Source organism: Tachyglossus aculeatus, chromosome 2 (assembly GCF_015852505.1).
Source record: "Tachyglossus aculeatus isolate mTacAcu1 chromosome 2, mTacAcu1.pri, whole genome shotgun sequence".
Lineage (NCBI taxonomy): Eukaryota > Metazoa > Chordata > Mammalia > Monotremata > Tachyglossidae > Tachyglossus > Tachyglossus aculeatus.
Window position 1 is genome coordinate 148,100,136 of NC_052067.1, and position 26,244 is coordinate 148,126,379.

Here is a 26,244-nt window from a genome sequence, read left to right on the forward strand (position 1 = left end):
ACCATCTTCAAAGATTCACTTTCTATTGGCTATTCCGCTCTGCCTTAATGAATCCCTAGGCCCCCACCATAGTAAAAAATCCCTCTCTGGATTTCACTGCACCTTTGAGCTATCACCTCAACTCCTTATTCATATTTCTGTATCGATTTCTCCATTTCAACAATCAATTGGAGATTAGCTATCGGCATCTCTGGTGGTCTAGTGGTTAGGATGGAGCATTCTCCTTGCCATGGCCAGTGTTCGATTCCAGGCCAGGGAAGTTTAATTTGTACCTTCATCTCTTGTTTTCCCCTTCCAGATTGTGAGCCCGTTGTTGGGCAGGGGGTTCTCTATTTGTTGTTGAATTGTACTTTCCAAGTGCTTGGTACAGTGGTCTGCACACAGTAAGCGCTCAATTAATATGATTGAATAAATGAATTGTATTTACTGAGCATTTACTGCACGCAGAGCACTGTACTAAGTGCTTGGGAGAGTCTACTAAGTGCCTGGGAGAGTCTGATAGAGTTGGAAGGCACGTTTCCCGCCCATGAGTTTGCGTTTCCCCCCTTCCTGCTCTCTAAAATCTGGCTGTAGTCTCTCACCATTACTATTCCTTTCATCAATTCTTTATCCTGATGGCTTTCTGTAAACTGGAAGTGATGTGGTGAAATGTCAGAGCACCGGTCTAGAAGCTGTAAGACGGGGGTTCAAGTCCGAGCTCGGCTATTAGCCTGCCGTGTGACCGTGGGCGAGTCACTTAACTTCTCTGTATCTCAGTTTCCCCCATCTGAAAAATGGGGATAATAATACTTGCTTTGTCTCCCTAGCCCACAGGATTGTTGTGAAGGTTGAAATGAATTAATGAAATAATTAATTGGTTTGCACTATAGCAAACCACGATATTATTCAAGTGCTTCATACTGTGCTTGGCACACAGTAAGCACTCAATAAATGCAATTTGATATGCAAGATAGAGTTTGATACAGGAAAATATTTTATTTTTTCTCTCTCTGCATTTATAGGTGGTATTCACTTCAATGTTAATTGAAGAAATTCATCGCTTGAAGATTAAGGAAATAAGCCATGTAGTCAGTCAATCAATCGGATTTACTGAGCCTTACTGTGGGCACAGCACTATTCTGAATGATTAGGGGAGTGCAAAATAACATTCCCTGCCCACATGGAGTAGGAGTCAGAAGGCCTGAGTTATAATTCCGGCTCTGTCACTTGTCTGTGTGTGACTTTGGGCAAGTCACTTCACTTCTCTGGGCCTCAACTACCTCATCTGTTAAATGGGAATTAAGATCGTGAGCCCCATATAGGACAGGGACGGTGTCCAATTTGATTACCTTGTATCTACTTAGAACAGAGTCTGGCACAGAGTAAGTGCTTAAAAAATGCCACAGTTATTATCACCGGTATTATTATTATTATCAATAATAATATGGATCTTAGAGTCTAGATGGTGAGACAGACATTAAAATAAATTGTAGGTATGGGCATATGTTCTACAGAGCTGAGGGTAGTGTGAATAAAGGGTAGCAATCCAAGTGTAAGAGTGATGTAGAACCTCACCATAAAAGTAATAATAATAATAATAATAGCATTTGTTAAGCACTTACTATGTGCAAAACACTGTTCTAAGCGCTGGGGGGAATACAAGGTGATCAGGTTGTCCCCTGTGAGTCTTAATCCTCACGTTACAGATGAGGGAACTATGGCTCAGAGAAGTTAAGTTACTTGCCCAAAGTCACACAGCTGACAATTGATGGAGCCGGAATTTGAACGCATGACTCTGATTCCAAAGCCCGTACTCTTTCCACTGAGCCACGCTGCTTCTCTAAAAGTAGTCCACTAATCATGTTTAAGTCCTGAAATCTACCATTCCACCCTGATATTGATTATACGGTGGGGAAATGTTTACAGCAATTTTTGCTCTTTGAAAATGTTCACCAACGGTCTGTCCTATTCAACTAGATTTTTCCATCCCCAAGCCAAGTGTGAATTAATAGATTTCAAAAGGCCCAAAATGTAAACAAAGATGCAGTTTTTAAAGAAACTTACCTCCCTTCTGGTCCAGGGCTACTCAAAGGTGCCTCCTCATCACTGCTATCCTCTATGTTTTCTAAAAAAAAATTTAAAAACATTCCAAAATATTTAAATTAGTCCCATATCAATGTGTTCCCTTTCTTAATTTCATCCTGTATCCTTACTATAAAGCTTATCAGGGTTTAAATATGTTCCCATCTGCCTTAGTTAAATAGAAATGTGAGAAAGTATTGCACTTTAGTTCTTTGGAACCATACAATCTGTAATCAGAAAACTTAAAAATCGTAGAATATGAGGTGAAGAGGACAGTTGAAAACTGTAGAACATGATAGTTCTAGAATGTAACAATATGTATTTACAAAAGTAGATATTATTCTCCTTCCCACTGCCCAAATTAACCTGTACCATCAATATGAACTCCAAGATGAACCTTTATTTTTAAAAAATATGAAAACTGAATGACTTTGTGACCCTCCAAGACTTTCAGGATTTCCACATCAGAAAGGCATAAAACACATTTTAATTCTACTGGGTAAGTCTCTTTAACAATACACTCTAATTGTTACACTATAAATTCAAAACTTGCTTGTCAGGCTTGTCAGGGGAAGTGACCTCCTCTAATGATTTATACAAATCTATTTGCATTATGTGTTGTGTATTCATGAGGAAATGTAAACACAGCAGCATGCACCTCATACAGGGCAGTGGAAGACACCAGTGTAACATTTTTGCATGCAGAAGACTTGAAATAGTTATGCCAACTGATCCACAGAAAATAGAACACTGCCATTTCAAAACACATGGAGTAGAAAAATAAAAACACACATACATAAAACTTACAGGGAAACAGTAATGGGAAACAGCATCAAAAATATAAGCAATTTGAAGAAATAATTACAACTTCCTTCTACAATTCAACGCTAATTAAGGACTTTTGATGTACTATGATCATTGGTGCTTTATAGACATGTCAGCTGAAATATTTAAGGAAAAACTAAAGGCGACACTGAAAGTAACACAATGAAAGCTAGGAATTATTTTGGAAAAGGCCGGTTGGATTTCCAAATAGCTGTAAACAACTGGATAATCAGCCACAGGTAGATACTCTGCTCTGTCATTTCTACTGCATTGCTCAACACATGAAAGTGAAGGAAGAGAAAAAGCTCAAATAACTAATAATAATTGGTTCACTAATTGGGGAGGTAAAGGGAAAGAAAGAGTGACAGCAGTGACTTGGAATAATTGGATTACCTGTAACTTACATTTACACTTGCTATATTTTCCTTTCAAAACCCCTCCTAAGTATACTATATTTGAATTATGTCACAAGATCAGTTGTAACTTTTGACTGATTAAATACAACATAGAAAATAGAGCTATAAACATTCAAACATTCACTTCTATCTATTTAACATTGTCACTAAATAGCTTTCTAGCCTCTCAAATTAAACTTCGTTGGAGTAAAAGCAACGTCTAGAACAGTACCATGAGCAATACATGACAATAGCAAATATTCAATATTTGGGCATCTGACAGAATCACTACCTAATCTTTCTTTTTATATAATGAAGTAGTGCCTAGTAAAAATATATTGGGCTAATGTAGAGGCAGTATATCCTAACGGAAAGTGCACAGAAAGAGCATGGGAAGGCTTGCTTAGATTCAAATCTTGGTTTTGCTACAGGCGTGCTGTGTGACCTAAAGGCAATACTGTGAGCTAGCTGAAAGGCCACATGCCTTGGAGTCAGAGGACCTGAGTTCCAGTACGAGCTCTGCCACTTTCCCGTGGTGAAACCTTGGAAATGTCACTTAGCTTTTCTGTGCCTCAGTTTCTCATCCGTAAAATGGGAATTCAATACCTCTTTCCCCTCCTACTAAGTCTGGGTGCCCTGTGTGGGACAGCTATTGTGTCTAACCCTATTATCTTACATCTACTCCAGGGCTTAGTAGACTATGTGGCGCATAGTAAGTGCTTAAAAATACCAGTTACTAGTAGTAGTAGTATTAGTAATAATAATAGCAGTGGTAGTAGTAATATTAATCTGTCTATGCCTCAGTTTTCTCATCTTTAAAATGGTGATTGGGCATCTGTTCTCTTTGTTCTCTTTTACCAAGGCAGAGACTGTACAATCTCATTTTCTGTTAAGTACCCAGCAGGTAGCACAATGTCTGACACGTAGTTCACAAATCTCCTTTGTTCTGCCACTAATTAACTTTATTCACTCACTTCTTACATAGTACAGCATATCTAATACTTTTCTCCAGATTTACTTACTGGGGCATGCAGAACAAATATCATTTATCAGAGGTGTATAAATAACAGGTACTTTCTAGCTGAGGAAAACTGAGGCTCAGGGATTCGGTGATGAGGCAATCTTTACTGCTAATCAATCAATGGTATTTATTGAGTGCTTACTGTGTGGAGAGCACTGTACTAAATGTTTGGGAAAATATAGTACAATAGAGTAGGTAGTCGTGATCCCTGACTACAAGGAGCCTACCAGTGTTAAAAGGAATTAGAGATGGATACGTACATTAGTGTTGTGGGGCTAGGGAAGCAGTCAATTCAGAGTTTCCAGGGGGAAAGAATGTATAGGGGTTTGAATTCACTAGAAGATGAGTCAAAGAAAATATCTGCTTTGGCCACAGCTGTGATCATTTCTAGCTATCAATCAGTGGTGCTTATTGAGCGTTTATTGTGCACAGAGCACTATATCAAGGTCTTGGAAGAGTATAATACAAGAGAGTTGGTAGGTACATTCCCTGTTCACCAGGAGTTTACAGTCCACAGGACTCTAAGAAGCAAAACTAAAGATATTCTTTTAGGCAATTTTTCAGGATCAACTGAAAGCCCATGCAGATACATATCTCTGGTTATGTGACCTCCTGTTTGTCTCAACTGGACCTGAAGTTGGAGAAGCAACATGGCCTAGTGGACAAAGCACAGGCCTGGGAGCCAGATGGTCCTAGGTTCTAATCCTGACTCCGCCACTTTTCTGCCATGTGACCTAGGGCAATCTGTGACTCAGTTACCTAGTTAGTAAAATGGGGAATAAGACTGGGAGCCCCATGAGGGATATGGACCATTCCCAAGCTGATTACCTTGTATCTACCCCAGTGCTTAGTACAGTGCCTGGAATAATAATAATAATAATAATAATAATAATAATAATAATAATAATAATGGCATTTGTTAAGCACTTACTATGTGCAAAGCACTGTTCTAAGTGCCGGGGGGGAATACAAGGTGATCAGGTTGCCCCAAGTGGGGCTCACAGTCTTAATTCCCATTTTACAGATGAGGTAACTGAGGTACAGAGAAGTTAAGTGACTTGCCCAAAGTCACACATCTGACAAGTGGTGGAGTTGGGCTTAGAACCCATGACCTCTGACTCCCAAGCCCGTGCTCCTTCCACTGGGCCACACCACTTCTCTGGCACATACAGGATGTGCTTAACGAATATCAATTAAAAGTTTCTCTGATTGAGAACCGCTGCCTAATATCATTGGCAACCTGACACTGCCTACCCAATGACCAAACTATCTGGATTCTGGGCTCCCCAGAATAGCAGTGATATATATATATATATATATATATGTATATATATATATATATATACATATATATATATATGTGTGTGTGTGTGTGTGTGTGTGTGTGTGTGTGTGTGTGATGTGGGGGGGGGGGGAACGACACTAGGCTAGAAAGCACATAATAATCTTTAATCAATTGAATCGATTGAGTGCAGAGCCTGTACTAAACACTGTCATTTGGGCAAGATTAGAAACATTATAGGGAGGGGAAAAAAAGCACTACTTAGGTGCCTGTATTCCCCACAACAGTACAAACTCCTTGAGAGATGGGATCACTGCTTCTAAGTGCTTACTATTTATTGATTGGCTGAACAAAATATTTACCAGCAACCATAGGTACCTGGCGCGATTTCAGAGTTATGTTTTTTCCCCTCATTTAAATATAAACTACACATGTCTGATTTGACAAACCTGAAACCAACTTAGTGGTCTAAAAAAAAAAAAACCACACAAGATCAGCAACAACCTAGACTCAAGAATTCATGAAGAATGCAGTGTGATAAGTAAGCTGTTATCTGGATTTGATTAAAATTAATCACATAAGTTAGCAATTGTATTGTAAGATGAATGTATCTATTTCTCATTGCATTCAAAGAGCAAAAATGTGTTCTTAGTCTATCAAACTGTATGTACTATAAGCTCCTCAAACAATATACAATTAACTAGAGTGCAGGTCTGAGTGTCTTCGCATATTTATATTTCTAGTAGTTAAAAGTTGAACTCCGAATTGGGAATGCTTCTAAGTAAATTTATTACAAGGAAAAAAGGCTTTAAAAGCTTATGGCAATGAGTATGTTTTTAAAACAACGCATGCAAATAGTTGGCAATGTTAAACATAAATCTAAGATGCATCGTAGTTAGTTTACACAAATAATTAGTAATCCATGCAGCTGAATAATTCACAGAAACTAAACATACTTACCTAATGATATGCTATCTAGGTCTGAGGTAAATAACAGCAAAAAGGAAACAAAAAAGCAACACTCCAATCAAAACAGATCCAATTTCAAAAACTCCCACATAAACAAGACTATTTATTATTTACCCTAAGAGAAGAAGAATAGATGCCGTAGCAAATGGTAGAAATACCTTATTCAAGGAACATATAGAAATTTCAAACCTGATCAACATTTTTAGTCATCAATACCAAATTAATAACTTGGTTGGGTTTTCTATGTCTCTGATACAAAATGGTTTAGTGAGGTTAAAATTGTTTAAAGGGAAACTACAAATTCCTGTTTAGCAATTTTAGTTTCTTCCCCCAAACTGTCTACGTGCACATTAAATATTGAAAATTTTCAGAAATTCTAAGTGAATACAGCATCTATTCAGAAAAGTAGGAGCAGTAATAATAATCTAGCACATCATGCACCAAGAAGAAATCTACCATGCATTTTACTACACTACAGAGTAAATGAAAATTACCTTGCAAAGCATGACCTAGTAAAGCATCTAGTTCAGGGTTTAACTCTGCCTTCTCTTTCAGCATGTGGAAGAGTAGTTGGTTCTGAGTAGCACTGGTTATTTCTGTTTGTTTCAGACGACCTTCGAGGACTTTTATTTGAGCTTCCTTCTGGGCAGCCTGAAGACCCTGGAAACCACCAAAGGACAACAGAAACACTTGATTTCAGATGGATCTTGCGAGAAAATTTCCCCGCAGCACCATGATTTGGGTTCACGGCTTTGAAGTGACCCTTCCGTTCCTTCCATGTTGTTATCTTATGTATTTGACAATGAAGGTGATGATGGCTATCTACTGCTGCAGGTGAAACGGAGAAAACATGCGAACAGACCCTTTCACATAATGCACATGCAAAATTGTGAGTTTGTGTCTTCACCACTGTGACCCAGGGCCCGGAACCACTTGAGATCTTGCCTCGGGCCCTCAGATCTGGTGACACGAACCACGCACACCTTTACCATACAGTGGTGGAAACATCCTGGACAAATCAATACTCACTTTGGAAAATACTGACCAAGAAACCTGACCCAGGGCCCAGTTTGGGGCACTGGAAAAAAAACTCAGTCTTCTTCAAGAATAAGGGAATGGGTTATGACTTCCTGACTTTGTGTTAGCCTAGAGAGGGAGAAAAATGCAATATTTTGCATTTAGGATTTTTGCAAATTTCTTGCATTTGCAAAAAATGCATTTTGCACCCTTCATGGGGCTCATAGTCTTAATCCTCGTTTTATAGTTCAGGTAACTGGAGCCCCGAGAAGTGAAGTGACTTACCTAAGGTCACACAGCAGACAAGTGGCGGAGCCGGCATTAGAACCCAGGTCCCAATGACCCCCAGGCCCAGGCTGTAGCCACTTGACCACGCTGCTTCTTGGTGGTATTGTCACAGTTGGGACCTTTTAGCCAGTCGTCTCCGTCCCCTGCAAGATCTTTTGGTCTTGTTTCAGGGTTCTGGCACGCCGAGCACTCTAAGATTCCCCAAATTAATTTTTTTATTTACTTCTTCAAAACTTTATTTTGAGATAAGTATGGCCTAACTTGTACTTCCCAAGCACTTAGTACAGCGCTCTGCACACAGTAAGCACTCAATAAATATGATTGATTGAATGAATATCTTTTTGGAAGAAGTTAACAGGTCCAAAATTCAGATCGTGAAGATTTTTCGATGTTTGCCCCTCCAAGTCTTTGAGAGAGTAAAATTATAGATAATGTCAAGACATATCCCAGTGCCATTAAACAGTGAGCCCTGGGTAATTTATTGTTTATTCCTTGGCAAAAAGAACACATCCAGGATTCAGAGTGACTTTCTCCCATAACTCCTTAGTTAAGGACAAATGAATACAAAAGTGAAACAGGAAACAGAACATGGCTTTTGAATTGGTTTTGCTGCTTATCTAGCTAAAGAAGCATTTCCCATCAGTTTGAAGTGAATTCTAAGGATGAAGAAAAAATTATCTCATTCAAAAATAACCAGCTGGCAAGTTTTATGAAAGGCTGGAACAGATTGGAGAGTTCCGATATATATAGCATATATACCAAATTTGTAAACTGCATTTTGGGGTGCTTTCTAAAAGAAAAAAGAAAAAAAAAATCACATTCACTCCCCACTCTCCAATCAGCAGTATATACTGAATCACATGTGCCCCCTACCTTATTGATGCCCATTGACAAGAAATGGTCTAGGAGGTAACGAGCTTCCGTTAAAGTGCAAGCATTGATCACTGCAGTGACATCGAGGGTCTCACCTTCTTCCTGCAAAACACACAACATGGTCATGATTCAGCTGTGCAAAATTGAAAGGTGAGAATGAAGAAATTATTTCAACCACACTTGCCTGTTTACTAATATTGTGACTAGAGTTATGAGCAGCTCAATTATACTTTACCAAAGAAAGGGTTCCTTTAGTCTCCCTTTCAAGCTGAAAGAAGCAATATTTAAAAATAAATCAAATGGATATTTAATAAGTGCTATATGCCAAAGTAATAAGTGAATCATACTGGGACTTCTTCTTTTCGCAAAGCTTTCATTTCAATTCACATTTCTTTTAATATCATATACTGGGATTTAACCCAACAAAGAATATCAACTTTGCCACTTACAAGCAAAGTGGGTTTATATTTTTACCTGTATGTAAGACTAAAGAACAGATTGCGTGTATCCTTCGCTGGTAATAGATGTCACATTTAAATGTATCTTAGAACAGAAAATTATTACATGTAAAAGGTTCACAGAGAGTTTTCTTTCAAATTATTAATCACTTCACGTTTAATATGTAACTAACCTTGGCTTCTTCCATCTGCATGATATTGGCTTGACAATCTGAAATACTATCATTGATGTAATCGATGTTTGCAGTTAGTGATTCCATCTCCTCATTAATGCTCTGTACATTTTTATCCCCATCTCCATTCTCTTTGATGACTCGCTCCCTTCTTTTTGAAAGTTTCTCTCTTCTTTTTGTGAGTTCTTCACGTTGCTATTTCCCACCACCCCAAAAAAATTGGTAAATAGAATTACAAAAGGAAAATGGCAATACAAAGATAATAGATGTTGACTTTTCTGAGGGATTCTGCAAAACAAGATTTCAATGACGTCCCAAGAAGGTTTTTGATAGGAGGAAAGTGATCCCTTGAGACACCGAAACCAGAATAAAAGGTCTGGAATTATCCAAAATATACATTGATTCTTTTTTCTGGCAATAGCGCATTAAATCAGTTAGAGCTAGAGCAAGAACAATAGTAAAATCTCTGGTAAGCCATACCTTTAGAAGCCTGTTCATATCAGTCTCCATATTAGAAATTGTCATTCTCTGCATAATGATATCTGTGACCCTACGTTCAAGTAGTTGCCACTTCATCCGCGCAGTTTTTGACGTGAACACTCGACTGGTCATTCCCTTTCTCAGGTATTTCTTCCTGTGAACATTTTTATGAAAAATATTTTTTATCTGAAATTATTTTACAGTGGATCATCCACAGAACAAATTTTTCAAATTGAGTGTCCTATTTGAGAAGGACCCTCGCATGAATATGCTCTCAGACTACCTAGGAAACATTTTACCTGGTTCCATTGGCTGCAGCTGCTGGTAATGCTTGCACTCTTGCAACAGGAATTCTCATTTTCTGCTGGGATCCAGCCTTAATCGAATCAGGGTCTCCGGCAGCTAGAGTGGAACTCGGGTCTTGAGCAGGAGAATCAGGGGCACTCAGTTTTCGACTAACCTTCCCAGCTACTTTATCAGACATGGGTCTTACTTGCCGCCGAAGAGCTGTTACCTGAAACAGTGTGAAAAATGCATTATTTGCCTCCTCTCTGAAGTCATTCCATTTCTCTCCAAAGTCACAATGTTTTCCCACAAGTAACTGGAGGTTCTGTTCCCATACCTCTTCGGTTTTACGTCGAAGAACCACTTCTTGATTTCTTTTCTGAGCTTCCAAAAGCCTGAGTTGATGCTGTAAACAATATCAAATAAATCAGGAGTGAAAACAAGGGAACATCTAGTGTTTACTTTTTGTGCTTTACCCTTAGACTGTAAGCTTATTGTGGGTAGAGAACATGTCTACCAACTCTGTTGCACTATACTTTCTCAAGCATGTAATATTCTGCAGATAATAAGCACTCAATAAATACCATGGATTGGTTGATTGCCCATACATTTGTCTTTCTTTGTCCCCTCCCCACCGTATGTATTTCATGTTTATCCATTCAAGTGTCTATAGGATAGAGGTAATAGTAATAATAATGATGGCATTTATTAAGTGCTTACTATGTGCAAAGCACTGTTCTAAGCGCCGGGGGGATACAAGGTAAACCAGGTTGTCCCACATGTTATGTTAATCCTCATTTAACTGATGAGAGAACTGTGGCACAGAGAAGTGAAGTGACTTGCCCAAAGTCACACAGCAGACTAGTGGCAGGGCCGGGATTAGAACCCATGGCCTCTGACTCCCAAGCCCGGGCTCTTTCCATTGAGCCACACCGCTTCTCTAATCAATCGATCAATCGTATTTATTGAGCGCTTACTGTGTGCAGAGCACCGTACTAAGCGCTTGGGAAGTACAAGTTGGCAACATATAGAGACGGTCCCTACCCAACAGTGGGCTCACAGTCTAGAAGGGGGAGACAGAGAACAAAACACAACATATTAACAAAATAAAATAAATAGAATAGATATGTACAGTAAAATAAATAGAGTAATAAATACGTACAAACATATATACAGGTGCTGTGGGGAAGGGAAGGAGGTAAGGCGGGGGGTGGAGAGGGAGTGGAGGGGGAGAGGAAGGAGGGGCCTCAGTCTGGGAAGGCCTCCTGGAGGAGGTGAGCTCTTGAAGGGAGGAAGAGACTTAGCTTGGCTGATGTGGGGAGGGAGGGCATTCCAGGCCCGGGGGATGACGTGGGCCGGGGGTCGATGGCGGGACAGGGGAGAACGAGGCACGGTGAGGAGATTAGTGGCAGAGGAGCGGAGGGTGCGGGCTGGGCTGGAGAAGGAGAGAAGGGAGGTGAGGTAGGAGGGAGCGAGGTGATGGACAGCCCTGAAGCCGAGGGTGAGGAGTTTCTGCCTGATGTGTAGGTTGATTGGTAGCCACTGTGTTTCTGTGGTTGGTACTTCCCTAAGTGCTTAGAACAGTGTTTTGTACTCAGTTGATGCTTGTAAATACCATCATTTGATTTGCTACATCTTTTAGAGAAGCAGCGTGGCTCAGTGGAAAGAGCCCGGGCTTTGGAGTCAGAGGTCATGGGTTCGAATCCCGGCTCTGCCACTTGTCTGCTGTGTGACCTTGGGTAAGTCACTTAACTTCTCTGAGCCTCAGTTACCTCATCTGTAAAATGGGGATGAAGACTGTGAGCCCCACATGGGGCAACCTGATCACCTTGTACCCTCCCAGCGCTTAGAACAGTGCTTTGCACATAGTAAGCGCTTAACAAATGCCCACATTATTATTATTATTATTTTAAATTGCATGTTCAATTAGTACCTATGAACTCTAGATAGAAAGACATATGGAGAGGGCAAAAATATGTACCAATACTCAATCACTTATATACACAGGTACATTTTAATTTGCCTTGATATTTATATATACCTCTATATTTGAAAACCTGTCCATCTGTTACCTTGGATTCCTGTTTTATTTTGGCTTTTTTTCAAAACACTTTGCAAAATATACTTCTTTGTAAAAACTTTGTCTTTGAATAGTCTGCAACCTCCTTGTTATTGCTGTGCTCTCCTAAGAACACACACAGAACCTTTTTTTCTTTTGTTGTGTTCTTAGGTAAAGTGTTCTTAGGTAAAATATTCTGACTATGCTTAATTACCTGGTTGCTCCTGAACTGAATTTGTTTTTCCCTCACTGGGAATTGCTAACAAAAGAGTGGTAAACAAGGAGGGAAAATCATGAAGTAACACTTTTATGTAACATGTAATGTAAGACCCATGTGGAGTCAAATTTAGTTTTTTGTTGGTTTTTGGTTTGTTTTTTACCAAGAATAACCTCTTCTGGTCCCAGAGGAGCAAACTGGAATGAAGCCTACATCAGTAGGCTTGCTAATAAGAACTATAACTCAATTATACAATTTGCTTCACTATCACTATTTTCATTTTATCAGGGGAATTTGGAATGGTCTATAGAAATACATATTTTTAAATGGTAGCCACAGAAAATAATATATCTTATTGCGCCTTGATTTCAAAATTTTTAACAGTTATTCATTCATTCAATCACATTTCATTCATTTATTCAATTGTATTTATTGAGCGCTTACAGTGTGCCAAGCACTGTACTAAGTGCTTTGGAGAGTACAATATAGCAACAAACAGATACACTCCCTGCTCACAGTGAGCTCACAGTCTACAGGGGGAGACAGATGTTAATATAAATAAAAAATTGAATGAATGAATGAATGAATGAATGAATGAATGAATGAATGAATGAAATTACAGATATTTAAAGATATACACATATGTGCTGTGGGGGAGGGAGGGAGGGAGGATAATCCTATTTATTTATATCGAAGCCTGTTTACTTGTTTTGATGTCTGTCTCCCCCACCACCTTCAGACTATAAGCTCGTTGTGGGCAAGGATTGTCTCTATTGCTGAACTGTACTTTCCTAGTGCTTAGTACAGTGCTCTACACACAGTAAGCGCTCAATAAATACGACTGATTGAATAAATGTATGAATGAGGGAGGATGAAAGAAGGGAGCAAGTCAGGGCGATGGAGAAGGGAGTGGGAGAAGAGAAGTGGAGGTCTTAATCAGGGAAGGCTTCTTGGAGGAGGTGTTATATAATCTTCTTTACTGGAAGATGTTATTTGGAGAATTTGCTTGTTCCTGCAAACATCCTTTATTATTGGCAGAGGCAGAATATCATGACTAAGGTACCAATAGCCTTAGCCAGGGTGGCATGCCTTGTGGGGAGGGGGAGTTTAATTATTATTATTATTAGTCAATTGATACAGGATCTTCTTGAGCTAGATTTTGGAACCTATGATGTTGCAAGAAGCTTCAAGATCATTCTAACTTGTAGCTGAGGCCTTGAGGAGTCCCTGAACACTTTCTCATATTGTCCTTCTTATATGTCCTGGATTTTTTAATCACAGCAATAATATTATAATTATTATATTATTATTAGCATTACATGAAAACACTGGGGTAAGCTACAAGATAATCATACTGGAACAGTTCCTGTCCCACATCGGGTTCGTGGTATAAGAGAAAGAGAGAACAGGGCTTTTTTGTTTTTTAATCACCATTATACAGATAAGAAAACCAAGGCACAGAGAAGTTAAGTGGATTTCCCAAAGTCACATGGGGCTCCAGACTCTCAGATTCATGCTCTTCCCACTAAGCCCTAGTGCCACCTTCTAGGTGGGAAGGTTCTCCATTGTCAATTCACCACTATCTCTGTTGGCAGTTCCAGACAGCTTCTTCCTATTATTCATTCATTCAATCGTATTTATTGAGTGCTTCCTGTGTGCTGAGCACTGTACTAAGCACTTGGGAAGTACAAGTTGATTACTGATTATTATGATTCCCAGTTTTCAGTGGCACGTGGCAACTGTGGCTGTGGCAGCTTGAAACCCACACAGGGAAGGTAGATCCTGACAAGTCACAGAGGAGTCAGCGGAAGGACCGTCTGGGTGACGGGCTGAACTACAGCCACAATTTCAGAACCCGTAAAATAAAGATCAATTTCACTGCTAAAAATCAGAATGCACTCAATGAATCGATCAATGGTATTTATTGAACGCTGTGTGCAGAGCCCTGTGGTAAGTACTTGGAGAGGACAGTACAACAGAGTTGGTAGACACAGTCCCTACCCACAAGGACCTCACAATCTATAATCAACACAAAAAGCAGCATGGTGTAGTGGAAAGAGCAAAGGCCTAAGAGTCAGAGGACCTGGGTTCTAATTCTGGTTCTCCTACTCATCTGCTGTATGTCTTTGGGCAAGTCACTTAACTTCTCTGTGCCTCAGTTCCTACACCTGTTGCAAATGGGGATTCAAAAGACTATGACCCCATGTGGGACGAGGACTGTCTGACCTACCCCTGTGCTTACAACAGTGTCTGACACACAGTAAATGTTTAACAGATTCCATTAAAAGCAGCACGACTCTGCTCTCAGAAAGAACATGGGCTCTGGAGTCAGAGGTCATGGGTTCAATTCCCAGCTCCGCCAATTGTCAGCTGTGTGACTCTGGGCAAATCATTTAACTTCTCTGTGCCTCAGTTACCTCATCTGTAAAATGGGGATTAAGACTGTGAGCCCCCCGTGGGACAATGTGATCACCTTGCAACCTCCCCAGTGCTTAGAACAGTGCTTTGCACATAGTAAGCACTTAATAAATGCTATTATTATTATTATTGTTGTTGTTGTTGTTGTTGTTGTTATTATTATTATTATTATTATTATTAAAAGAAACAAAAACAAAACCCAAAGATTTATGGGGGCATTACCTTTCATTTAATGTAACATTACTATTAATCATAAAAATTAAAGATAATTCATGAAATAATAATTATCCCAGAACTGTTTTCCCTGTTAATTGCACAGTTGATTCCATTAACACAACGACAGCAATATCCTAGAGTTAAAAATCCTCAAACTCACATCTCGTTTCCGTTGGTCTTTTTTAAGCTGCGCAATCTCTCGGTTTCTTCTAGATTCTGTCATCCTGGCCTTTTCTTGCTCTTCTTTCATTTGTTTCATTAAGCGTACCTACAAAGGAAGGCAAGACGAGCTCGTCAATACTACATTTCCACATTAAGGAACATAGAAAGTACAATAGATGGCCTATTATCTACCCCGACTCACTGCTTCTTCAAGCCCTCCCTCAGCCCTACAGCACTCACGTAATAATAATAATGGCATTTATTAAGCGCTTACTATGTGCAAAGCACTGTTCTAAGCGCTGGGGAGGTTACAAGGTGATCCGGTTGTCCCACGGCGGGCTCACAGTCTTAATCCCCATTATACAGATGAGGTAACTGAGGCCCAGAGAAGTTAAGTGACTTGCCCAGTCACACAGCTGACAATTGGCAGAGCCGGGATTTGAACCCATGACCTCTGACTCCAAAGCCCATGCATGCTCTTTCCACTGAACCACGCTGCTTCTCTGTACATGATATACATCTTCATGTACATATCTATCCGTTATTTATTTAGGTTAATGTCTATCTCCGCCTCTAAACTGTGAACATGTTCCCTGCCTCTGTTATACTATACTCTCCCACGAGGTTAGTACAGTGCTCTGCACACAGTAGGTGCTCAATACATGTCTGCTGGGTGACCTTGGGCAAGTCACTTAACTTCTCTGAGCCTCAGTTACCTCATCTGTAAAATGGGGATTAAGACTGTGAGCCCCATGTGGGACAATTTAATCACCTTGTATCCTCCCCAGCACTTAGAACAGTGCTTTGCACATAGTAAGCGCTTAACAAATGCCATCATTAATAAATATGACTGATTGGCTGAGATTTTCTAGGTTTGGGACTACTGCCTCTAAGTAGCCTTCTCCACCACCGCCTTTTCCTCTAGTCTCGCCTCTGCCTACCTGTTTCAGATAAGCTGCCATGGTACTCTAGGCCTATTTTCCCCACTCTCCACCCTACAATGCTCCTGGAAACAGACATGTTGCGCTTGGACTAAAATGAGAATTAATCTAGAAAAGGAGCAGTGAACAAACACACGAATTTTCTGCAGTTTCAATAAATATCCAACTCATGAAGTGCATTAGTGCAAAATAACTAAGTGTGCACTGCAACTCAACAAAACTGTTTATAACAACGATCATGACACAAAAGTACTGTTGCTATAACTGAGTTCTTCAAACCAAACTGATACGCTAGTTAGGGCAGAATGCACACTAGTTTAAACAATCTAGAGTTAAGTGTATGGAGATCCTATTTATACTTTCACCAAGCTCATCAATCAATCAATCAATCGTATTTATTGAGCGCTTACTGTGTGCAGAGCACTGTACTAAGCGCTTGGGAAGTACAAGATGGCAACATATAGAAACAGTCCCTACCCAACAGTGGGCTCACAGTCTAAAAGGTTTAAAACATAGTTAAAACACAGTTTACAACTAGTTAAAAGTAGTGGGTTATCAAAGGAAACCCACTTTTAGATGGAGACTGGTGATAGGAAAGTCCGGAGAAAGAAAGGGTTTGGGACGGAAGATGAAGAATTCTGTTTTGGACATATTTCAGTGGGACGTCCAGGTAGACATGTTTTGAAGGCAGGAGAAGGCAAAAGATCAGGGCTGGGAGGAAGATTTGGGAATCACCCATGGAGAGATGGTAGTTGAAACCATGGGAGGGAATGAGTTCTCTAAGGGAGTGGGTGTATATGTGAAGAGTAGAAGGGACCCAGAACTGAGCCCCGAGCCACATCCAAAATCAAATGATAGGAGGAAGAGGAGAAACCAGACAGAGAAAGTGAGAAGAAGCAGTCAGAGAGATAAGAGAACCAGGTGAGGACAGTGAAGCCAAGGTTAGATAATATTCTCCACCGCTTGTCAGCTGTGTGACTTTGGGCAAGTCACGTGACTTCTCGGTGCCTCAGTTACCTCACCTGTAAAATGGGGATTAAGATTGTGAGCCCCACATGGGACAACCTGATCACCTTGTAGCCTCCCCAGTGCTTAGAACAGTGCTTTACACATAGCAAGTGCTTAACAATACCAACATTATTACAGAAGCAGAGTGGCTCAGTGGAAAGAGCATGCATGGGCTTTGGAGTCAGAGGTCATGGGTTCAAATCCCAGCTCTGCCACTTGTCAGCTGTGTGACTTTGGGCAAGTCACTTCACTTCTCTGGGCCTCAGTTACCTCATCTGTAAAATGGGGATTAAGACTGTGAACCCCTTGTGGGACAACCTGATCACCTTGTAACCTCCCCAGTGCTTAGAACAGTGCTTTGCACATAGTAAGCTCCTAATAATGCCATCATTATTATTATTATTATTCTCTGTGTCTCAGTTCCCTCATCTGTAAAATGGGGATTAAGACTGTGAGCCCCACATGGGACAACCTGATCACCTTGTATCCCCCCAGCGCTTAGAACAGTGCTTGGCACATAGTAAGCACTTAACAAATACCATCATCATTATTATTATTATTATTATTTCCAGAAGAAGGGGGTGGTTCACAGTTTGAAGGCAGTAGAAAGATCAAAGAGGATTAGAATGGAGAAAATGCTATTGGATTTGACAAGAAGGAGTTCATTAGTGACTTTAGAGTGGAGTAAAGGGGGCAGAAGCCAGACTGCAGAGGGTCAAGGAGAAAATTGGAAGAGATGAACTGGAGATAGTGGGTGTAAAAAAATTTCTCAGGTTTAGAGAGGAATGGTAGGAAGAGAGATGGGGCAACAAGTGGAGGGTACTGAAGGATCAAGAGAAGGTGTTTTTTAGGACAGGTGTCAAACTGGCATGTTTGACAGCAGTGGAGAAGGAGCCATTGCAAAGTGAGTGATTGAAGATTCCCGTCAGGGAGGTAAGAAAGGAAGAGTGCCTACACACTTTTTATGCTTAATGTATGTTAATGTGTTAAAATTATTCTGAAAACTTTACAATAAAAAATTGTATTCTATGATCTGAAGTTCTGATTAACCTGGATCATACATTTCCCAAGAATATCTGATCTAAAATCTGCTATTGCTTTGTGACTTTAATGTCCAACACAGGAAAATCTCGCTTTCAGCATGACATAAAAGGTTCCATCCTAGGCGGTTTAAAAATGTCTAACAAGGAGCAGTCAATTTTTAACTTGATGAATGGCAGCCAATCTATCTGTAAGGATAACATCAGGTCAAAGCACAGCATTTGCAATTAAAAATGGAGAACACTTTGCTATCTCATAGCCTAGCTCTAATGCCAAGTTTCCCAAACGCCAAATTTGGTATTTCTTTCCAAGAAAATCTATACCTTGGTCTTTTTCATTTCTGTCACATCCTGCTGCAATTTCTTCAGCTGTTTTTCATATTGAGATTGATTTTTCAGCAAGCGTGCATGCTCTTTCTGAGCAGTCTGGAGTCGCTGAAGTTCTTTATTCATGGTCTGCAGCTTCTTCTCATATTCAGATTTAACTTTTTTGGCTTTTTCTTCTGAACAAGATTCCACAGAGCCTAAATGACAAAAGGAAATTTTCTTCTATTAATTTTTACATTACTTTAGAATACATGATGAGAGATCATTCAATGACCTCACAATCACTTCCGATAGCCTGAGAACATTTTCTATTCCTTTCAAGCTTAATTGTCATTTTGACCATTGCTGTGTTAGATTTCCCAAAGAACACCCAAGACATGATTTTACGTGGCCTAAATTTAATGGATGGAATAGAATATTCTCAATATTGAAAATGTCAATAACGGTCAAATCAAGAGGACTGAACTGACCACTTGCTGTATACAAAGCACTCTACTAAGTGCTTGGGATAATACAATACAAATACAATACAAATACAGACAAAAACTCCTCACTCTTGGCTTCAAGGCTGTCCATCACCTCGCCCCCTCCTACCTCACCTCCCTTCTCTCTTTCTCCAGCCCAGCCCGCACCCTCCACTCCTCTGCCACTGACCTCCTCACTGGGCCTGGTTCTCACCTGTCCCACTGTTGACCCCCGGCCCACGTCCTTCCCCTGGCCTGGAATCAATCAATCATATTTATTGAGCGCTTACTGTGTGCAGAGCACTGTATTAAGCACTTGGGAAGTACAAGTCGGCAACACATAGAGACAGTCCCTACCCAACAGCGGGCTCACAGTCTAGAAGCCTGGAATGCCCTCTCTCCTCACATCCACCAGACTAGCTCTCTTCCTCCCTTCAAAGCTCTACTGAGAGCTCATCTCCTCCAGGAGGCCTTCCCAGACTGAGCCCCCTTTTTCCTCTCCTCCTCCCCTCCCCATCGCTCTCACCACCCTACCTCCTTCCCCTTCCCACAGCACTTGTATATATTTGTATATATTTCTTACTCTATTTATTTTACTTGTACATATTTACTACTCTATTTTATTAATGATGCGCATATAGCTATAATTCTATTTATTCTGATGGTTTTGACACCTGTCTACATGTTTTGTTTTGTTATCTGTCTCCCCCTTTTAGACGTGAGCCCATTGTTGAGTAAGGCCCATCTCTATATGTTGCCAACTAGTACTTCGCAAGCACTTACTACAGTGCTCTGCACACTGTAAGCACTCAATAAATAAGACAATGAATGAATGAAATAGAGTTGGTAGATCTCTTCCCTGAACACAAAGAGTTTATAGTCTAGAGGGGGAGACAGACATTAAAAAAAATCACAGATCTGTACATGCATGCTGTGGCGCTGAGGTTGGGGTGATCATCAAGTATTTAAGGGGTAGAGACCCGAGTGCACAGACAAAGCAAAAGGGAGAGGGTATAGGGGAAATGAGGGATTAGTTGGGGAAGACCTCTTGGAGATGTGACTTTAATAAAGTTTTGAAGGTGGTGAGATGGGTGGTCTGCCATATCGGAAGGAAGATATGATCATCAAATACGATTGATGATGAAGAGGGAGTTCCAGACCAGAGAGAGGATGTGGGCAAAGGATTCAGCGGTGAGAAAGATGAGATTGAGGTACATTGAGTAGTTTGGCATTAAAAGAGCGAAGTGTGCAGACTGGTTATAGTAGGAAATTCAGCAAAGGTAAGGTAGGAGGGGACAAGTTGACTGAGTTCTCTAAAGCCAGTGGTAATAAGTTTCTTTTCAAAGTGGAGGTGGAGCTTGTTTCATTTGTTAAGTGCTTACTATGTGCCAGGCACTGTATTAAGTGATGGGGTGGATATAAGCCAATTGGGTTGGATGCAGTCCCAGTCTCACATGGGGCTCACAAACTTAATCCCCATTTTAATGACGAGGTAACTGAGGCACAGAGAAATTAAGTGGCTTTCCCAAGGTCACAAAGAGGACGAGAGGCAGAGCCGGAATTAGAAGGCAGGTCCTTCTGACTCCTGGATCTGTTCCCTATTCACTACACCATGTTACTTCATTGGTGGTGGGTAACCACTGGAGGTTCTTGAGGAATAGGGAGACATGAACAGAATTCTTTTTTATAGTTACTATAACAACACTGTAAGAGTTTACAATCCTGAAAAAACATTGAATCAACTCATGATCTAGCAAGCACACTCGTGCTAATGCACATTTCATGTAGGTCTTACTTGAATTTTTCTTCCATTAAATAAATGGAGATAGCAAAACAAAAATCACACATAAAGGTTATTACATTAAGCTCCAGTTCTTACCTAAATTCTGAAGCACTTGATCTCTTTCGAGCTGAGTATCCCGAATTTTATGCTGCAGCATCATTAGTTTCTCTTCGTACTGCTTCTTCAGGGTCTGTAGTCTTCGTTGACTATTTTCTAGTTCATCGATCAGCTTTTGCTTTATTGCAATTTCACAAGTAATGTTGGCTAAGTCTGCCTGATAATTGGCTATTTCAAAAGAAAAGAAAGAAAATCAATAGGAATATGTCAAAAAGGTGTTCCTGAACAGAAGGGAGGCAAATAAGAGAACAGGAAAATGATGATTTCCGATTCACTTAGGGCGTAACATGAGAGTTACTTGGGAACACCACAAAGAGCCTGAAGACACTGACTGCTCTCAGAGCCCGAGACACCAGATACCAGCTGTGTTAAGGATGAAAAGGAACAACATATTGATTAAAACGAATAACAGGCAAAACAAAATGTTGTCATCTGTGAAGCTCAGGAAACCCTGTGAGCTTATGTGGGACAGAAGACACATAATATCCTTCGAGGGGATAAAGACAAGAAGGCCATGAAGAGCTTACGTCAACATCGTAGCTACAGCTTCCAAAAATTGGAACAAGATGCAAACCTTCTGCATTCTGTTCCCTTCGATTGTCAAAGATATGAATCATCTATTGACAACCAAGTGGGAAGGAGGAGGGGGTGGCCAGATGAAGAATGAAGAAAATGAGGCCATGAGCATGTAGACTCAGGGCAGCCCTGACAACTACTGACAAACAGAGACAGCAGATATCGGGGACCAGGGGGAGCAGACTGCCCCCTTAGAACAGTAATTCATTCATTCATATTTACTGAGCACTTACTGTGTGCAAAGCAGTGTACTAAGGGCCTGGAAGAGCTCAATTTAACAATAAACAGACATGTTTCCTGCCCCCCAACAAGAACACAGATTCCAGGGCTGAGTTCCAGCTGGTTCTGGTTTACTTCCGACACAGATGACACTTTTTTGTTATACTGTTCTCTGCCAAGCGCTTAGTACAGTGCTCTGAACACAGTAAGTGCTCAATAAATATAATTCATTCATTCATTCAATCGTATTTACTGAGCGATTACTGTGTGTAGAGCACTGTACTAAACACTTGGGAAGTAAGTTGTCGGCAACATATAGAGACAGTCCCTACCCAACAATGGGCTCACAGTCTAGAAGGGGGAGAGATAATTGACTGAATAACCTTTTGTTCTCTTGATGAGAATGGCTTTCTTGAACTTTCTCTCAAGAGCATACAAGGTTCACACACCCAGAATGAAAATATCTAAAGTGCCAGATATTTAACCATGATGCACATTTTTACTCCATATAGCTATGTAACGTATATTAAAACCTTTAATTTCTTGATCATTTAACATTCTAAGGGGTCTTTTTCTGTCGGGCCACACACACAGAAAGCAATAAAATTAGAATCAGTGCTGGATTAAGGTTTAGAATAACAAGAATGTATCCTTGTGCGGAGAAGCAACATTCTCAGATTATCCTCCCTCACTTCACTGATCCCAGATACCACGAGGTCCCACTGAGTAATAATATTTATAACTATGGTATCTGTAAAGGGCTTACTATGTACCAGGCACTGTGCTAAGCACTGGGTTTGATACAAGCAAATCAGGTTGGACACAGTCCCTGTCCCACATGGGGCTCATAATCTTAATCTCCATTTTACAGATGAGGGAACTGAGGCATGAAGAAGTTAAGTGACTTGTCTAAGGTCGCACAGCGGACAAGTGGCAGAGCTGAGATTAGAACCCAGGTCCTTCGGACTCCCAGGCTCATGCTGTATCCATTAGGCCATACTGCTTTAATCAATCAATCATATTTATTGAGCGCTTACTGTGTGCAGGGCACTGTACTAAGCGCTTGGGAAGTACAAGTTGGCAACATATGGAGACAGTCCCTACCCAACAGTGGGCTTACAGTCAAAAAGGGGAAGACAGAGAACAAAACCAAACATACTAACAAAATAAAATAAATAGATATGTACAAGTAAAATAAATAAATAAATAGAATAATAAATATGTACAAACATATACACGTATATACAGGTGCTGTGGGGAAGGGAAGGAGGTAAGACCGGGTGGATGGAGAGGGGGACGAGGGGGAGAGGAAGTCATGTCAAGCACATGTCATGACATGGTAAGTCATGTCAAGCCCCACCAGAGTAAACACCAAAGGACTCCTCCGACAGTGCTATGCTGAAGGATTCCTCAGGTATTCAAACTAGCTATCACTAGAATGAATATGTCATTGCTTCACAATTATCTGTAGCACAAGTTATCGCAAGAGAAAGATACCTTTTTCATCTGATTCGGAATCAGATTCATCTGAGCTTTCACCAGCTTCCAGATCCTCCTCTTCCTCGTCTTCATCATCTTCGTCTTCTTCATGATCAGTTACTTCCTGGATTTCTTCCTATAAAATGAAGTATGACAATGCTTGTACTTCCAATTTCTCATATAGAAGATTGGGAAAGAAAACTTATCGCTTCAAAAATGGAGAAGATAATGTATTGTCATTAAATTTTGAAAAATTACAACCTAAGGAAACATGAGGTTGTAATTACATCTTTGTGTCCGCTGGAATATTTTGTTTCTCAAGCTTAATGAGTACCTGAACAGTATCTACAAAATTCAAAAACAAATATTTTAAATCCAAGAGTCTACACTTGTATACTTACAACTTCACCTTCATTGCTCTCTCTTTCTGAAATACCCTTTTCTTCCCTCTTATCCTGTTCAGTGTCTGTATTTTCCTCTTTAACAACACTATGAAAGGAAACACACAGGTAATATGTTAGACATAGTTTTATTTTAGCTGATAATTTTCAAAGGAATAAAATTTTCCAAGCATCTATGGGAATGCGGTTTTGCCACAAATTACTATACTTGATACTTCAGAAAAAAAAATAATCTTGACCCTCAGTGGTGCACTGTTTTATTAAGAGGTAAAGTTGTTTCCTGAAACATAGGAAATCAGCTATGCCCTAAGTCATGAGAGTTTATGATAAAACTACAAATTAGTCAAGAGCAACTCAATCCACAATAATGGAGGATAACCGGACAAAAAGAGAAAGGAATGAGCAATCCCTTCTACAGAACCAGCCCAGGCCATCCATGGATTTTCTCTATCAGATACAAGTAATCGAAGGCCATGTCTTCGCCAACGACCTCAAACGAAATGGCCGCCAAAAGATGGGCTTGGATCTGGAATGGGCTGCCACTCTACGTTTGCCATACTTAGAAGAGAAATGGGAATTCTAAGAGCAGTTTCAGAGCTTTTCACCGCATATGTCAATTCCCAGGGAATAATTCTTATTCAAACGAGGCACAGTAGGGCACACCACCATCTTGGTGGCCCACAATAGCTACTAATTAGGTAAATCCTGAAAAGATTTCTCAGTCACAAGGAAAAGTACTCTAAGTATCTAGTACTAATACTGAAGCTCTGGTAGCAGACAATTGCCACTGCTAGCCTGAATGTCTTTGCAAGAGTACCGGGATGAACAGAGGCGGTCTTAATCCCCTAGATCAATGTGATACCCTAGCACAGCTCAATCTGACCACTGCATAAAAATCAATTTTCCATTTCATTGTGAGCCTGACCTTAGAATGAAGACAGGGCAAACAAGTACAGCATGATCATATTTATGAGGTAATGAGAGTTTACATTGAATAAGCTTGGGCATAAAAGATCTTTACTTTTTTTAAACCCACAGTGGTATTCTTCAAATACCACGAAAGGAACACTCAAAATAAGTAATGGTGCTGAAGCTCTTGACAGAAGAATTTACACAGTAAATAGAATTCTCTTGCAATAAAAACTACCATCTGTCAGAGCATACCTAGCCTACATTATTTTAGTTAAATTGAAACTCTAAATTTTAACTATAAAGTTCTATAAATTTATGGCAATAGTGAATTTTAAACAATTATACTTCAGTTCTGTTTGTAAAATAATGAGTTACAGAGACCTGAGAAACAAGATGAAGCCAGGATAACAAGTCCCCTAGATTTGTAGTAATAGCAATAATAATAACTTAACAATAGTATTTGTTAAGTGATTACTATGTGCCAAACACTGTTGTAAGCAGGGCTCCTTGTGGGCAGGGAATATGTCTACCAACTCTGTTATTACTGTATTCTCTGTAGCGCTTAGAATGCTGCTCTGCACAAAGTACACACTCAACAAATACAACTGACTGAATGGTAACAAGTGAGACCAGAGTAGGCTTTTAAATGGGATTAATATACTTATCATTTCTCTTCCTTTTCCACAAAAGTTCTGGAATTTTCCCTGGTGCAATGGAAGCTGACCCTAACTGCTTTTATTTAACAGGTCTTTGGGTTTATCAACCTCAGGAACCTCATAGAGCAACAAACTCTATGAGTTAGATGAAAAGGTTTTCAACTACTAAAGGTTTCAAAAATCATTCTAAAAGGTACACAACTTTTAAAATGCAAATAAACATAAAAGAAATATTTTCAGAGTGGTGGTGCAAATGCAAATTTAGTCAATTATACAACAAAATTCAGAGTTCAAAACAACTGGCAAGAGTAAATAATCAAACCACTTCCTCTTTCAACAAGTACTCTTCATAGGGATTAACGATGAAATCCGTTAGGATCTCTGACAAATTACTGTCACAGAAACATTCAACTCACAATAATGAAAGATAACCAAGATTAATAATAATAATGGTATTTGTTAAGTGCTTACTATGTGCCAAGCACTGTTCTAAGCGCTGAGGTAGACACAAAGTAATTAGTTTGTCCCATGTGGGGCTCACAGTCTTAATCCCCATTTTACAGATGAGGTAACTCAGGAACAGAGAAGTTAAGTGACTTGTCCAGGGTCACACAACAGACAAGTGGCAGAGTCAGGATTAGAACCCACATCCTCAGGATACAAGTGCTCTTGCCAATTGTACAGCCAATAGATTTCCAATAACATAGGATAACCGTGGGGGCTGCATTTTGTTACTTTACTACTTGGCAGGTGATCTGAACTTTCTGAATCTCAGTTTTTTCCTGTGTTTTCCCTCTTTGCTCCTAAATTACAACTATTTTCTATAGCACCCTGGGGATGCTTGTTCCCTTGTAATGCCACTAACCTTCTCACTGTGCCTTGTTCTGACCTATGTCGCCATCGAGTCATGGCCCACGTCCTTCCTCTGGCCTGGAATGCGCTCCCTCCACACAACTGCCAAACTAGCTCTCTTCCTCCCTTCAAAGCACTACTGAGCGCTCATCTTCGCCAGGAGGCCTTCCTAGATTGAGCCCCCTTTTTCCTCTCTCCCTATCAATTGCCCCCACAGCCTTACCTCCTTCCCCCACCAACAGCACTTGTATATATTTGTACATATTTATT

The 26,244-nt window shown here is 40.1% G+C and overlaps 1 protein-coding gene across 6 annotated transcripts in view; it reads right to left on the minus strand.

Moving 5' to 3' along the window:
• The window catches only part of KIF21A (kinesin family member 21A), a 148,887-nt gene that overhangs the window by 34,211 nt on the left and 88,432 nt on the right, over positions 1-26,244 (minus strand). For 4 of the 6 annotated variants that reach the window (XM_038759900.1, XM_038759865.1, XM_038759887.1 and 1 more), the window contains 13 exons: positions 23,555-23,642; positions 23,172-23,289; positions 20,859-21,047; positions 18,513-18,712; positions 15,198-15,305; positions 10,465-10,533; positions 10,142-10,356; positions 9,843-9,996; positions 9,363-9,557; positions 8,732-8,833; positions 7,048-7,213; positions 6,545-6,565; positions 2,044-2,104 (listed from right to left, as the gene is read on the minus strand). In XM_038759900.1, the coding sequence (XP_038615828.1) occupies positions 2,044-2,104; positions 6,545-6,565; positions 7,048-7,213; positions 8,732-8,833; positions 9,363-9,557; positions 9,843-9,996; positions 10,142-10,356; positions 10,465-10,533; positions 15,198-15,305; positions 18,513-18,712; positions 20,859-21,047; positions 23,172-23,289; positions 23,555-23,642 (1,686 nt within the window). The remainder of the gene's footprint in view (positions 1-2,043; positions 2,105-6,544; positions 6,566-7,047; positions 7,214-8,731; positions 8,834-9,362; positions 9,558-9,842; positions 9,997-10,141; positions 10,357-10,464; positions 10,534-15,197; positions 15,306-18,512; positions 18,713-20,858; positions 21,048-23,171; positions 23,290-23,554; positions 23,643-26,244) is intronic. The other 2 variants (XM_038759894.1, XM_038759878.1) reach the window with 1 other exon arrangement.